A 15,677-nucleotide genomic window follows, 5' to 3' on the forward strand; every position below is an offset into this window, starting at 1 on the left:
GTTAGGTTACTTCTGTGATACGTGGAAAGCCTGCATTCAACCCCTTGCTCTGTATTAACTGGCAAATCACATTTGAAAATGTGCCTCCAAAACAAAAGCTTATAATGCATAACTTAAAATGCTATGTTTCCATTGCCAGCAGAATAGGCAGATTGTAACTAATAATACACTTACAGTATCTGGCTAACATGTAGGGATTAGATTAGGTGAATGGGTAGTTTGGTACCACATGGAAGTGGGCATATGTTCCTCGATGTCAGAAACATTGATATGATGACAATTCAAATGCCTTTGAAACTAGATAGTGGCTGAATTCTCCAAGTACTGAAGTCCTGGTTTTGCTGTTATACTATATCTTTAAAAGACTGTAGACATTACAGCCCTCCAAGTTACTTACAGCAGCAGTTTTTAGTTTTCTGGCACATACAATGGAATTTCCTGTCCTTTATTTTAATACTCGTACTTTCTATCTATCTGATGAATAAGCTAAGTCTGTTCATAATTTGGTTTGCAAAAGCTTGCACATGGAGCTGGAACCACCTAAACTGACTTTAAAGGCATGCTGAAGACAGGTTTCTGTTGAAGTCTTCCTCAGCTGAGCGCTTAGTTGTAGAGAGAGAGATAGCTGAGAGATACAGTTGTAGAGTAGAGATATATATTCGTCTCTTCAGGGCCAACAGCCCTGGACTCACTCCTGAAGGTAGATGTCTATAGCCCAGGAAAAGGGAATTTCAGAAGCAGAAGATACGTGGCCTCCTACTTCTCCCTAAAGGAATACGTTAGCAGTCGGACCACTCTCCAAATAACATGGGAGACCTTGATTCACTTGCCTCCTTTGCCTGCAGGGACCCAAAAACTCAGCTTAAGCATGTCTCCTACTTTTCCTATTGAAGTTCTTCTAGTTTGCATTAATTGCTGAGGGCTCCACCCTGCTAATGAAGGACAATTTCAGTATAGTATATTAGACTCGGATAAATTACAAAGACAGCCCTTGAGGCAGGGACTACCCAGGGCTTTACCACAATAATAGTGGATACTGTTAACTGGGGGCTGCTTCTCAACTCAGGTATCTGGGATCCTAACCGAGCATTGGGTTTCTTCGCTTGTCCACCAGAGCTGAAGTAGCAAGTTTAAAAAACCAGCACAGTCTTAGTAATGCTTTTGTTCTGATTCTCCTGCTTTAAGGATGACGATTCTTTTCTGTAAAGGATGGATAGTCTGTGGTTTAATAACAATTATGGGTTAAAATCTTCCTGTAAATAGACACCAAGGCACTATGTGATAACAGCTCTTACCTGGGTAGTAATATCATCACGTATATACAAAACAGCATTAAAGGAGTTAAAAACCCATGAGGTTTAAACAACAGTCTATTAAATACAAATCCTGCTACCCAGAGGTGTGCAAACAATTTATTTGTGTTCAGTGCAACACTGTACAGGGGAATGGGTCTGCAGTTGTATTTCTCTACAAGGTCAATAAATGGTTTGTCAACTCTGGTGAGCATTTATTTTGTATCCAAAGTCCTAATGTAAAAAATAATAAAGAGTAGTTTTACTCTCTCTGTTTGTGATGGAGTCCCACTCTGACAGGATCAGAAATATCAGTCAACAGCTGCAGATGGAAATGAAATAGTCCTCTTAATTGAATCCTGTGGGCTGCAAAAAAGGATTTTTTTTCCTCACCGCCCAAACAGTTCCTTGTGTCAGACAATCTGGAGCCACATATTTTTTTCTTTTTACTAGTCCAGCTGGCAGAGCAAATTGCCTTGTTGAATTAGCATGTCCTAAAATATAAAAGGGTTTAAACAAGTATGACGGTACAGGCAGTACAACAAACTATGACTATTATAAAATATACTAACATATTTCTCTGTTGTATAGTGAACAGATTTGAGACACAGGGAGGTATAAATGACTCCTGGAGCTTTTTGCATTAGTTATTTTTATATGAATCTCAGTAATAAGCGAATCAGCATATATGTTGCCAAATTAAAATAGAAAGCTATTAGCAAATTAACAACTTTTACACAGAACTTATACAAATACTACATTTTTCATATCTTGTGTTATTGCAAGAACAAAATTGCATAGACCATTTGCTGGCACTTTCTGAATTCCCCAAATAATGCTTTGTTTTAGCAAATAGTTCAAGTAGTTCCCTCAATTTAATTTCACCCACTAATGCAGTGTTTACATGTAGTGAGAGAAAAAACCCACGGAGCTCAAAAATATTAACAATGACATAATCATCTGACTGAATAATAGTTCAGCAAGGAAACACTCCTTTTATTTTTTTTTTTTATGCTCTATGTAAGGCTGTTTTCCAAGTGTTACTGACAGAACATAAAATTTTATTCAAGTTATTCTTCTGAAGTTGAAATGTCATTTGTGCTCTTCTTCCCCTTTCACCCTGTAGTCCAGAGTTGTAGATACAGATTTGTTTTCTAAACTGAAGTACTTTGTTTTTAAAATTCTGAAAATTCTGCTTTCGGTGATGCTCTTTAGCAATAATATAAAACTCAGACTAGCAAGGGGGTGTGCAGCCTTTTCTGGTGCCTCACTGGCAGACACGGCTGTATTCTTGGCAAGTGGAGCCTACGCCGGCCACTGACAAGTAGAGCTTTCCGTCTGGACACACGCAGATTTCATAGAGCCCCTGAGAAATACCGGATCCACCTCTTGTACCCTCAGGCAGTTTGGGCAGTCGCACAGTTTCAGCGTCGAGCAAAAGCTGCACGGGAGAAAGCAGGACAAATGGGCTTATTAGAGACAATATTGCAATATTGTGTGCCATAAAACAACTTGACTCTGTCTAGGCAGTGGTTTAAGAATAGCCTTCTACACAGGCTTGTTATATACAAGCTGCTCTGAGACCTAGGTTCTTGGCAGACACTGGAACACGGGAGAGAGAAAAGCTGGTGCCCATGCTGTTCCTCAGCAGAGAACTTGTGGGGTTCAACAAGGGCAAGTGCAGGGTCCTGCAATCCCAAACATGGATACAGGCTGGGCGATGAGTGGATTGAGAGCAGCCCTGCAGAGAAGGACTTGGGGGTATTTGTCGGTGAAAAACTGCATATGAGCCAGCAATGTGCGCTCACAGCCCAGAAAGGCAATTGCATTCCGGGCTGCATCAAAAGCAGCGTGGCCAGCAGGTCGAGGGAGGGGATTCTCCTCCTCTACTCTGCTCTCATGAGACCCCACCTGCAGTTCTGCGTCCAGCTCTGGGGTCCTCAGCACAGGAAAGACATGGACCTGGTGGAGCGGGTCCAGAGGAGAGCCCTGAAAATGATCAGAAGGAAGGAACACCTCTCCTGTGACGAAAGGCTGAGAGAGTTGGGGTTGTTCAGCCTGGAGAAGAGAAGGCTCCAGGGAGACCTTACAGCAGCCTTCTGGTACCTAACGGGGGCCTACAAGGAGGCCTGAGAGGGACTTTTTACAGGGGCATGTAGTGATAGGACAAGGGGTAATGGCTTGAAACTGAAAGAGGGTAGATTTAGATTGGACATAAGGAAGATATTTTTTTATGATGAGGGTGGTGAGGCACTGGAACAGGTTGCCCGGAGAGGTTGTGGATGCCCCATCCCTGGCAGCGTTCAAGGCCAGGTTGGATGGGGCTTTGAGAAACCTCGTCTAGTGGCAGGGGGGTTGGTCCCTTCCAACCCAAACCATTTGATGATTCTGTGATTCTACCGTAAGTCACAGGGCCCCTGCCCATACCCTGAATATCGGAGCATGGGTGCTGCTGCTACCGCTGGACCCAGGTCTGTCCTGGCCCGAGTCCTGAAGCCTCGCATGTGTGCCAGCGGGTTAAGGATGGACACACTGGTTGGCCTGGAGTTCCTCTGTGGATGAACTGGCACTGTACAGCCTCACAGAGGGGATAAATAGGCTGCTCCATGTTGCGTGCTGATGCTGACGGGGCAGCTCTTAATGATGTCTGCAGAGCTTCGGTCCTTAATTTAGCAACTCTGGGCCTGAGTGTCTACCTCTGGGCCAAGGACCTCACTGGGGTGCCTGGGGATCACTGTGCTAGTGGGGAGCTGAGCACTATTGGAGTTTTATTAGAAAGCATTTCTCTAAGCTAATACAACATTATGTCAATTGGTAGTATTATCTAATCTGACCCATAAATAAAAGTCTTGTTATTGCCACCATTAATTTTGATATCCTGTCTCCTAAAATCTGAGGAATTAAATTAACAGAACTTGAAAAAAGATTTTAAGTTATCAGTTATATTCAGATGGCAAGATCAACCATAGTTATGGAAACAGAAGAGCTTGTACTCACCACACCGTCACTGCTGTGTAGTTTGATATCCATCTGGGAAAGAGCTTCAATATTGCCAGCTTGCGCTTTGATATTAATTCCTCGTGGTGCATCCATGCTCAAAGATCGAGTTGGTGATTCCAGCCTAAAAGCAGGAGCAGGAAATCTAAGAAGTAGCACATTCTCATATGTTCCTTTGTTTTTGAAAAATAAGTAAACTTTGAGCAAGCACTTGAAGGATCTCGCCTGAGTCATATAAAAGATGTAGCTTCTTTTTTCTTCAGGCAGACTTGAAAAAGGAGGTAGCTATTTAAAAACACCAAAGTATCCCAAATGAAAAATATAGATGAATTCATAATACAAACACAAGGTATTATTTCAGAGGTAACTTCAGATTATTTCAGTATAAGGGTAATCTATATTTTAAAACTGAATCCCATTTTCACATTCTTTTGTTTGAATTTATTTTCATTTTTGACATAAGATACTGAAATTAACACAATTAGTGCAGTCTGAAAGTTTTTTAATCAACAAGAGTTTTGACACTGCCATTAGTTGGACCAAGATTTCACTCAGAGTGTGTGTGTGTGTGTTGTTTAAATTTAGAGAAACAGTAACTTCGTTTGAAATAAAGATTATGCAATATAACAGAAAGTTGCAAACCCTACAATGCCACAAGGTGGCAGGAAGGTACTGTATTAGCTGAGTAATCACCTCATCGGGTCAGCTATGCAGGATTAATGATTTTTAGTTTCCAAAGAGATAAGGCTTTGTTTCTTCATAATTTTGGTATAATTTCCACGGTAAGTAGCAGGGATAGAAGTACTAATTAAAAATCATGAGAAGGAAAGAAAAAGCCCAAGCTCAGCAACAAGCTAGTGATTATATTGCTTCTTTTGACCATTACCTAGAACTGCTTCATTTGCAGGCACTGGAAACACCACAGGATCAGAGTTGATACCTACTGGGTTTTGTTCCTGAATATTGGCTCACCCTTCCCGATGACACCAGCCTGAATTTTACACTATCAGCCAACATTAAACAGATGAATATTAAGGCTAGAGAAAATGAATCAAACGGTGGTCCCAGTTTACTTTACATCCGTGTTACCTTTTCTATTCTGCATGTTCCCTGACACATATAAAACAATACGGGCTTCATCCAGAATGCAGAACTCAGACATGTGTCCCTGCAGATGCTGTGCCCCAGCAGGTCCTTTACTAGGTATGTGTCAGGTAGTGACTCTAAATGCTGACTCCCAATCACATGCTAAAGGAATGAAATTAGTTTACACACAGTCCTGATGTAGCTGCCTGATGGGTTTCATTTACTCAGACTGCTTCAGTTCTTCCTTCTTTTGCAGTTACTTCATTAAAACTAGAATTTAAAAGAAGTCAGTTTGTGCTTGTGAGAAACTTCAGTTGTATCTTAGAATTCTGAAGAAGCTAAATCTAGCTGCTATCTTAAAACCTAAACCCATGATATCTGAGCACAGTCAAGCACAGTCACTGAAACTTCATTTTTTATCTCCAAATGTGAAAATAACTCAGGCATTATTGGCTTATCGCTGCTGGCCAGAGGTAGCAGAAGATTCTATCTTTGATCTTCAAAGGTCCCTTCCAACCCAATCCATTCTATGACTCTATGTTTCTATGATCTGCCTCTCCCTGACATCTCCTGGGTTAGTCACCTTCAATTAGTTTAAACTCCAGATTGATAATTTAAATTCCTAACTATGGATAACTGCATCGTGGTTCCATATTGGGACCATATCCATAAAACAGTTTGATGCCTTATCCCACAACTCTGAGATGGCACGAACTACTGTCATGATCATGCTGAGTACAAGGACACAAGTATGAGTCTGTTCTGCATCAGACATCTAATATAGCGTTAGTCATCTTTATTAAGCGGTGTTTGTGATTTAACAACTTTTATATGACTTTTTGCTTTAGATCCTTAGATTTACACTTTTATGAAATGGGAAATCAGTTTTTCCCTGAGTGATTTACATGGGAGGTCTGCTTCATGGGAATATTTTTCGATGCACATTTGTATGCATTATATAATGAAAAATTAATCAAAGTTTGTATTTCCAATATTTAAAACTTAATATATTTTCATAAGTTAGTGTCAAGGTAGTTGAATATAACTGTTGCCATAGTTTGTTTTGGCAAAAAGCTATAAACATTGAAATAGCTCATGCTTTTTTTGTAAAGTATTTCACCTAAGTAATCTATATGTAGGCATAAATTTTTATTTTTAAGCTCTACTGAATATTACAAGGCAGACTGGGACAGATTTTTGAAGAGCATATCAGACCTGGAGTTTGAAAAGCAATCTAACACGAGAAATATTTCTTACTTTCTACCAAAATTAATGCTGGTGAGAAGCCTACAGACTTCGGAAGCATTTACAGATTTGTGATATGACTTACATATAATTTAAATTACATGGCAGAATTACATTTGCTATATTAATCACAATCCTAAATTTCTGTTGTTTATACAGGTCCTATTTCTAGATGAACTAAGGGTGGATTTACATAATTAAGTCATGGGAGCTTCCTGGCAATGGAAACTGCAGTCATTCTAAAGCCTTCTGGAACTATTATGTGTGAGATTTTAGCAAAGACAACATTCTGTAACACTAATGATGTATTTCTTCATACAGCATTCAAAGGTTCAATGTCTCAAATCCAGATGTACTAAAAGGGAATCAGGCACCTAGTGTAGAAATGATGGGACAGAGTTGAACCTTGACTTTGAATGTCCCTTCTCAGTCCCCACTTGGTCTTGAAGACACGTGACTTCCTCAGCCCCGTAGACATTGACCTTAAAGTCACCTAAAATTCTTCAGTGGTCCCGGCCCTGAGGCATTTCTAGTTTGTCACTGGTGGGCAGGTTTGGACTTCTCCTGTATGCTTAAGGGTCTGGGGACCACAGAACTGCCCTAGCAGAAGACCTGAGTGATGGAGATACTTGCATGAACTCAGGGTGTCTCAGAAAGATATGAATGGAGCACTGCAATTATCAACCCTGGTGGTGTTTTAAATAGACATTTACAAAGCAAAATGAGCTTTTCTTTAAATCAGTGACCAGTGGATCTACTTAAAACAGATGATGGGATGAAGTTGCTCTGCACTGCAAACGCTTTGGGTCAGTCAGAAGATAGATGACTGTGTGCAGATAGCGGCTGATAAGAAAGTTTCAATATCTATTCCCCAGGCAATAAAAGGAGGAAGAGAGTAGGCTGAGCCAAGCAAAACACTGATGTGCATCCCTCAAAAGTCTTGGCAAAACAAGAATTTGGTTTGCTTGCAAATGCTGGAGGGTGCTTGGAGACTGAGAGGACAGAAATGGATTGTCTTAGAGTTTTTGGTCATTTTACAGTGTTTGTTTGAATTCAGGTAGTAGAATGATGAAGGAATATATTGTTACCAGTCACTTTATCTTTTTTTTTTTTTAAAATTACAGGCATATAAATTACATTTAACAGAATGGAGTGAGGATCTTTATCATCAAGAGGAATTAATCTATGTAATGTGCTGTCCTAAATGAGACATCTGTCACAGCCTGTATCCCATTTGGGAAGATGAATTCTGTACTTACGAGTAGCTTCTAGGTACCGTGGTAGTAGCTGCCAGAGGTCTATTAGCAAGTGGTGTGGCGCAAGAGGAATTGACTGGGATGGCACAACATTTGATGCCAAGGACATGACACCCCCATTACATGTGTCCTGAGGAGTACTCTGGACTAGCTGTTGCTTGACCCTGAAGACTGGATGCCTAGAAAGGCTGGAGCACATTAGGTGTTCTCCAGGAAAGCACAGCTTTCAGGTTAATTTAATACAAATGTCATCCTGTTCATGTACCCCAAAGAGTTCCACAATGAGAACCAAGATGTGGGGAGCTCAGGCAGTCGGGAGATTTCCCTCAAAAGCACGTTCCTAATTTGAATTAAGACACTCACATAGACATATCCACGGAATGTGAGGCACCACTATCCCTCCAGCCACCTGGAATTTTGTTGGCAAAGCACAGGGAATACTGCACCATGTCAGCTACTGAAAGGCAGGAAAGGGCGGTCCCTGCTAGTATTTCACAGCTCTGTTAACTGCTGGTTATTGGTCCTCCAGTGGCCCATTGCAACTAAAGCAACCGATTACAAGGAGGATAATATTTTTATTGCTGTCTTCTTACTTGTTGGTAAGATAGTTCCAGAAGCTGACTATACTGTCTTGGCTGGCTGCCAAGGAAATTTGGTGCTGAGGTGTGCAGAATAATTCATGAAGGACTGTGTGAATGTCTTCTGAGGGAACCTGGACAGCATCCAAACTCTGGATCTGAAACCATCCCAACAACCTGCAGGCTTGGAGATTCCCACCTTTTCCTATAAGCATGTTGCTAAGTCAATCACCAGAAATTGCTCAGCTGGCTGTTCAGGGAGGATGTGAAGGGAGTGACAGCTTGCTGCAGTTGTGGTAAACAAGCAGCTGATATTGCCTGTGCATGCTGCAGGAATATCGATCTCTTCTTTCAACCTGTTCTGGCAGGAGACGGAAGGATACCTTGCTGATTTTACAAAGTACCACAATGCATTAGAAAGCTGGTTTTAGTACTGCAGAAAGAGTACCACAGTCTTCTGGAGCCCAAGTTTCCTACCGCAATGTGCGGTTGCTTGACTCTTAGAGCAGGACAGAGGAACCAGCTTGCTCCTGTGAATTTGGGTAATAGTTTATTCCTTCCTTCTGGCCACTTTTTGTCCTTTCCATCTTATGAGTCAGCATCTCTCCTGAATTCAATGAGGACAGAATTCCCCTGTATGACTTCAGATAAAAGTTCCCCACATGTAGGCATTCCTCCCAGCACCTACCTGAGGAAGACCAGGGTTACTGTAAGTGGACTGGACAGTTAAGTGGACACTGCCTCTAAAACTGAGGTGCACCCAACAACTGGCACGCCCATACATACATACAGCTAACCTCCGCCCCCCTCCCCTGCTTTTTGGTCAAAATAGCCTAATCAATTTTACCATACAGAGAAGATTTTATGAAATGTAAACCTGGCACTAAAGTGTTAAAGGTATGGTAAAGAATTTGGTGGTGTATAGTGTATTCAATATTTGAGTTAAATATGTTCTTGTATCAGTAAAAGGGAAACACCTATGTATTTTAGCCCTGACTCAGCTTTAATTAAAAAAAAAGGGCCTCTTTACACAAGAGAAAATAAAATGTCAAATATACTGGACTTGATTTATTTTATATCAGATTATTTCACAGTAGTATGTTTGTTTAGATCATTGATGAGATATTGGTCTGGTGTTCAGCTGTATGGTGGGTTTTTTTTGTGAAGCCCTTTTAAACACTGAAAGGACTGAGGTGGGTCCAGGCAGAACCTGAATGCTGGCGAGTTCATAATGCCTTTTCATGAGGAGTTTTTCACAAAGCTTTCTGATATTGATTTTCATGAGAGTTCATAAAATATACTAATCCATCACTTCCACTTCTCTAATATGCTCAGTCTTCCTCTCATAGTGCTTTAGTACAATTAAAATAAAAGGATCCATGCAAAAGGCCCAAATAAATAAATATATATATATATATTAAGGTTTGATTTACGAAGAAAGTCATACGAGGGGGCAGAAGACAGTGAAAGATCCCATGCCTCTTTCTTTCTGCCATTTAGTCTTTGTAGGACTGAAGATGCTCTTTCACACTTGTTCCTAGGCATTGATACAGGAGCATGCATGGGAAATACAGTATTAGAGAAAAGACTGAAGAATATGAAGAAAAAAGAGGAGTTATAAAAAATGTAACTCAGAAGAGCTAGAATAATGATACTTGCTCCACTGGTGTGTATTTGCATATTGTTGTTTCCCTTGAACTTCCATGAAGATGCTAAAATCAAACCTGATGACCTCATAAGGATGTCTTTTCTTCTCTGAGTACAGAGCTGTTAGACCCACCTCTCAGTAAGCAAGCAATCTTCATGACTTCTCAGAGTTAGAAAACATTTTCAAAAAAGTGAAGTGCTTTGACTAAACTGTTCCAAGGCCAAATAAAGCCATTAGATTGAGTACAATAAGGTTGCCAGTTATAGCACTGAAGATCTGATCCTGCAAGCCTGCGTTCCTGTGAAAGCACTGTGCAACTCTGCCTGTGCATGTGTACTTCCAAGGCTAAGCTCATCTTTTTCTGAGATTATGAATATATAACTTTTCATTCCTACTTTACTTTCATAGAATCACAGAATGGTTTGGGTGGGAAGGGACCTTTAAAGATCATCTAGTCCAACCTCCCTGCAATAAGCAGGGACATCTTCAACTAGATCAGGTTGCTCAGAGCCCCGACCAACCTGACCTTGAATGTTGCCAGGGATGGAGCATCTACCACCTCTCTGGGCAACCTGTTCCAGTGTTTCACCACCCTCATCCTAAACAGATTTCTCCCTTATGTCTAGTCTAAGTCTACCCTCTTTCAGTTTAAAACCACTACTCCTTGTTCTATCACAACAGGCCCTGCTAAAAAGTTTGTTGCCATCTTCCTTATTATAAGCCCCCTTTAAGTACTGGAAGGCTGCTATAAGGTCTCCCTGGAGCCTTCTCTTCTCCAGGCTGAACAACCCCCAATTCTCTCAGCCTTTCCTCACAGGAGAGGTGTTCCACCCCTCTGATCATTTTTGTGGCCCTCCATCTGGACTCGATCCACCAGGTCCATGTCTTACCTGTGCTGAGGACCCCAGAGCTGGACGCAGTACTGCAGGTGGGGTCTCACCAGAGCAGAGTAAAGGGGCAGAATCCCCTCCCTCGACCTGCTGTCCATGCTGCTTTTGATGCAGCCCAGGGAACAGTTGGTTTTCTGGGCTCCGAGTGCACATTGCTGGCTCATGTGCAGCTTTTCATCCACCAGCACCCCAAGTCCTTCTCGGCAGGGCTGTTCTCAATCCCTTCATCCCCCAGCCAGTATTGATACCAGGGGTTGCCCTGACCCAGGTGCAGGACCTTGCACTTGGCCTTGTTGAACCTCATGAGGTTCACATGGGCCCACTTCTCAAGCTTGTCCAGGTCCCTCTGGATGGCGTCCTGTCCCTCAGGCATGTCAGCCGCATTACTCAGCTTGGTGTCATCTGCAAACTTGCTGAGGGTGCACTTGATCCCACTATGTCACTGATGAAGATACTAAACAGCACTGGTCCCAGTATGGACCCCTGAGGGACACCACTTGTCACTGATCTCCATTTGGACATCGAGCTGTTGACCACTACCCTCTGGATGCGACCATCCAACCAATTCCTCATCCACTAAACAGCCCACCCATCAAATCCATATCTCTCCAATTTAGAGAGAAGGATGTTGTGGGGGACCATGTTAAAGGCCTTACAGAAGTTCAGATTAACGACATCCATAGCTCTTCCCTTGTCTACTGATGTAGTCACTCCATCATAGAAAGCCACCAGGTTGATCAGGCAGGACTTGCTCTTAGTGAAGCCATGCTGGCTGTCTTGAATCACCTCCCTGTCCTCCATGTGCCTTAGCAGAGATAACTCCTAGGAGGATCTGTTCCATGATCTTGCCAGGCACCAGAGGTGAGGCTGACAGGTTGGTGGTTCCCAGGGTTCCCCTTTCTACCCTTTCTAAAATCGGGTGCAATGTTTCCCCTTTTCCAGTCACCGGGGACTTCACCTGACTGCCATGACTTTTCAAATATCATGGAGAGTGGCTTGGCAACTCCATCAGCCATTTCCTTCAGGACTCTGGCATGCATCTCATCAGGTCCCATAAACTTATGTATGTTCAGGGTTCTTTTCTTGAGAGAAACAAGAAGAGCTAGAGCAATGGCTACAGGTCTTATAAAGTCTATAAAGATGCAGAAGCACTGAGGTTGCATAGCGGACAGGCTGTGGACAGGCTGTGAAAACAGGGCATAGAGCATCAGATGCTATTGGCACATAAACAAAACTGCTTTTTCACACTGTTAAATAAGGAAGAAACCCTCAGATGCCTCTGGCATGTAGAAAGGAATCTTGCCATGAATGCCTGCCTTTGAGTTCACGTCTGACTTTGGAAAGGTGAAAGGTGAACAGAAATTGAATTAAGCAGTGACTAGAGGTCATGGAGCAGAGGAAGAATAGAAAAGGTAAGAAATGAAGGAAAATAAAGTGAGGAAAAAAGGGAGAAAAGGAGAATCTTTAACCTGTCAAGGAACTGATGTTTTGTAAGTCAAAAAAGCAACCTAGAGGATTTTGTGGGCTTAATTGGCCTTGGTTCTCTGTAGGTGTCCGCTTTCAGCCCTGCTTTTTGAATTCATGTTAACCTTTAAAAGGCAATAGGAGTATATTGGCTTTTTGATTAGTCTGAAAGCAGTCTAATTCACTGGCAATGCAGCTAGACATTGTAAGAGAGTAAACCATAGACAGAGCATGCACTAGTTACACAGGAAAAAGATAGTCAGCATTTATTTATGATCCAATATACAGAATTCCAAACCACATTCTCTCTTTATGCAGAAGCTGGATTCCTGTTGACATGAGCTGAGCAAAACTAAGCTGGAGTTGTAGAGGTGGATAGCGAGCAGCAGGCACGCAGTAATGCTGGCTGCCAATTCCCACCCACATTCATTTCTCTCCCAGCAGCTTGCTGTTTTGAGGTCAGGCAAGTGGGGAGGGTGATCAGGATGCAGCAAGAAGAATATGATTACCCAAAGCTATGGATCTTGGTGTTCTGCCTTGTGGCTTTTGGTTGTTTGCCAGTAGGTCCAAAGGCAAAGGAGGACAAAACAACAGGACTGAGATCTCAGTCTCGGTATATGCCTCATTTCTGTTTTGTAAAATTATTTTCTTTGGAAGAGCTCCTAAAATTACATTTTCTTGCAAACAGGAAAGATGAGTTTCACAGCATGTTCCAACAACTGAGTATATCTTAAGGACATGGAAGTATTAGTATTCAACAGTAAACTCTGATAGCTCTTACTGAATGTCAAAAAATACAAAATACTAATGACTCATTAAATCTTCTTCCCTGATCAGTTTCTGCACAGTAATGGAAACAGCAGTTACTTAGTCAAGCCTTGGCATAAAATTCTGATTTGACTTAACTACTGTAAATCTTTCAAATGCCGACTGATTTTTCTTTCTAAAATGCCCCATTTTGCATCACACATATTGAATTTCTTCAGTTAAAGGCAGAATAACTGCTCCCTACCTGGATGATGCTGTCTTCCATATTTGTTCCATTCACTTTGCTACTCTAAGTCTGAGTTTCACTGAGTTAAACTAAATGAACTATAATGAAAAAAATTTGACTGATATACAGCATCCATTTCCCCTGTCAAGTCCATTAGTTGGTCAATGGTTATATTACATCATCCCAATTTTTGTAGCTTAGTTCAAAGAAGCCATTTTCCAAGGGTCATTGCTCCTGGGAGTTGCCTTCATTAGGACACATATTCTGTTTCAGTAAGACTAATGTCAATGTCTACAGCTCCCTTTCACTGAATCCCAAGTTAATCTATTATTTATGCCACAATAAAATGTCATATGCAAACCACTATGTTTTTAATGAATCAAAATTAAATAACAATTTTTTAAAATGAAAACTTTTTTGCAGTTTCTTCCAAGTGCATCTGGCTATTTCATTGCAGACAAATTTACAGGAAAACTTATAGTAGCACAAGATACAGCTTAGTATTTGAACTGTACTTTCAACTTAAGTACACCAAGGCTAATACCTCTCCAAAAAAAAGGTTTTGTGCCAGTAATAGAAGAAGATGATCACCAGCATCTTGTGAAAATACAGAAAAGTTGTCTGATAATATCACAAGAAAATAAATAGGGTACAACTGAATTCAGAGAAACAGACTATGAGGGTGTCTGTTCAGAGGCAAGTATACATACTTAGGAACTGCATTAAAGAAAAAGGATTTGGCTGGAATGAAGCAGCTGTACATAAAGCACGTCATTTTTCTAGTAATTTTGAAGCTTTTTTTTTAATCTTCAGTGGCACTATGTTGCAATTTAGAGACTAAAAAATAATGGAGCAATTTGTTGTAATTTGGTTTAAAAAGTCACTTTTTTTTTGACTTTCTTCTACTTATTGCTTAAACGCATTAATGAAAATGTCATTTTGGAAGGTCTATCATTTTGTCTCCAATCACTTGGGAAAGTCTCAAAATGTGCTGGGCTTTGCTGGCAGTTTGTAACATCTCTGACCTCTAAAAAATAGACACAAATGCACATCATAATGCACCAAAACATCCCAAATACTTCAATAACAGTAGAGCTACTCTGAAATAATTACGCAAGAATGTAGTAGGCTCTGCTTTCCTGGTAACCTTCTTTCTTGGGACAATAACGTTCCTGACATTTACATACATACATATACTGAAGGCTACTAATAGCAGTACAGGACTTTTGTATGGTATGTATAATTTTGCTGAAGGATTCTTTCTTTTAAAAAATAATTCCTTTTGGAAAATAAAAATAAGATTAAGTCAATTATTTTTGTTTGATATCAACAAGGTGTAAAGCGTTAATAATGCATGATTACTGAGCTTAAAAATAAACTCTCAAATCTGTAATGGATTCTGTATGATCAAGGAAATAACTTTTAAAAAGATAATGTTACTTTTATAGCTAGATTTTCCGGACAGCACAAAGTTTCTTAGATTCCCCTCCCAGATGTCTGTGTTGGTAAGGATGAGGATCACTTCATTACTCGACCATTACTCTGGAGGGGAAAAAAAAGACCAGTGAACCACTTTCATATTTCCCTTTCTGCCAGCTCTTTGGAAGGAGCTGTCATCATACATGAGACAGCCGGGCTTATTGTGCTTGGCTGGAATGAAGGGGAGCCACAGTGAAATGATAAAATCCCATTGATGCCAATGGAGTCAATATTTAATGAAGAGCCACTTGGTGGTGGAATGGAGAAACCAAGAAGTCAGATCACGAATACTCACTAGGCTCAACTAAGCATAGCTTACCTATAGGGCATGCATTTTCAAAAGCTAAAACAATCTTATAATGACCTTATAGAATCTTGAGCTGCTGCAGCAACGGATTCTTAGACACTGTGTGTGTTTTACATTAGACAATCACTGGATAGTAATAAAATGATAATTAATCAGATTCTATGGATAAATTAAGTTTTCCATAGATAAATTCATCCATTTATCCATGCTTAATCCTATATTTAAATGATTTTATCCATGGATTTATTACAATCTTGTAACTCAAACAGCTTGGATATGCAGTCAAGTCTGCTATTTGCTCTACTACTGAATCAGGGTGCCTAATTTTTAAGTATTGCAACAGCAGAGCTGAAGGACCCAAGAAACCAAACTGAATTGTGTTCCTCTAATGAATTCGTTGTTAAGAAGTCCATGAAAGGAAAGCACAAACAATATAAGGTT

The 15,677-nt window shown here is 40.7% G+C and overlaps 1 protein-coding gene across 4 annotated transcripts in view; it reads right to left on the minus strand.

Moving 5' to 3' along the window:
• Positions 1–1,396: 1,396 nt before the first annotated feature.
• Positions 1,397–15,677, minus strand: part of SGCG (sarcoglycan gamma) — a 153,323-nt gene continuing 139,042 nt past the window's right edge. For all 4 annotated transcript variants that reach the window (XM_075050731.1, XM_075050730.1, XM_075050732.1 and 1 more), the window contains 2 exons: positions 4,290–4,413; positions 1,397–2,733 (listed from right to left, as the gene is read on the minus strand). In XM_075050731.1, the coding sequence (XP_074906832.1) occupies positions 2,560–2,733; positions 4,290–4,413 (298 nt within the window). In that variant the 3' untranslated portion in view covers positions 1,397–2,559. The remainder of the gene's footprint in view (positions 2,734–4,289; positions 4,414–15,677) is intronic.

This window comes from Buteo buteo, chromosome 18, assembly GCF_964188355.1.
Source record: "Buteo buteo chromosome 18, bButBut1.hap1.1, whole genome shotgun sequence".
NCBI lineage: Eukaryota > Metazoa > Chordata > Aves > Accipitriformes > Accipitridae > Buteo > Buteo buteo.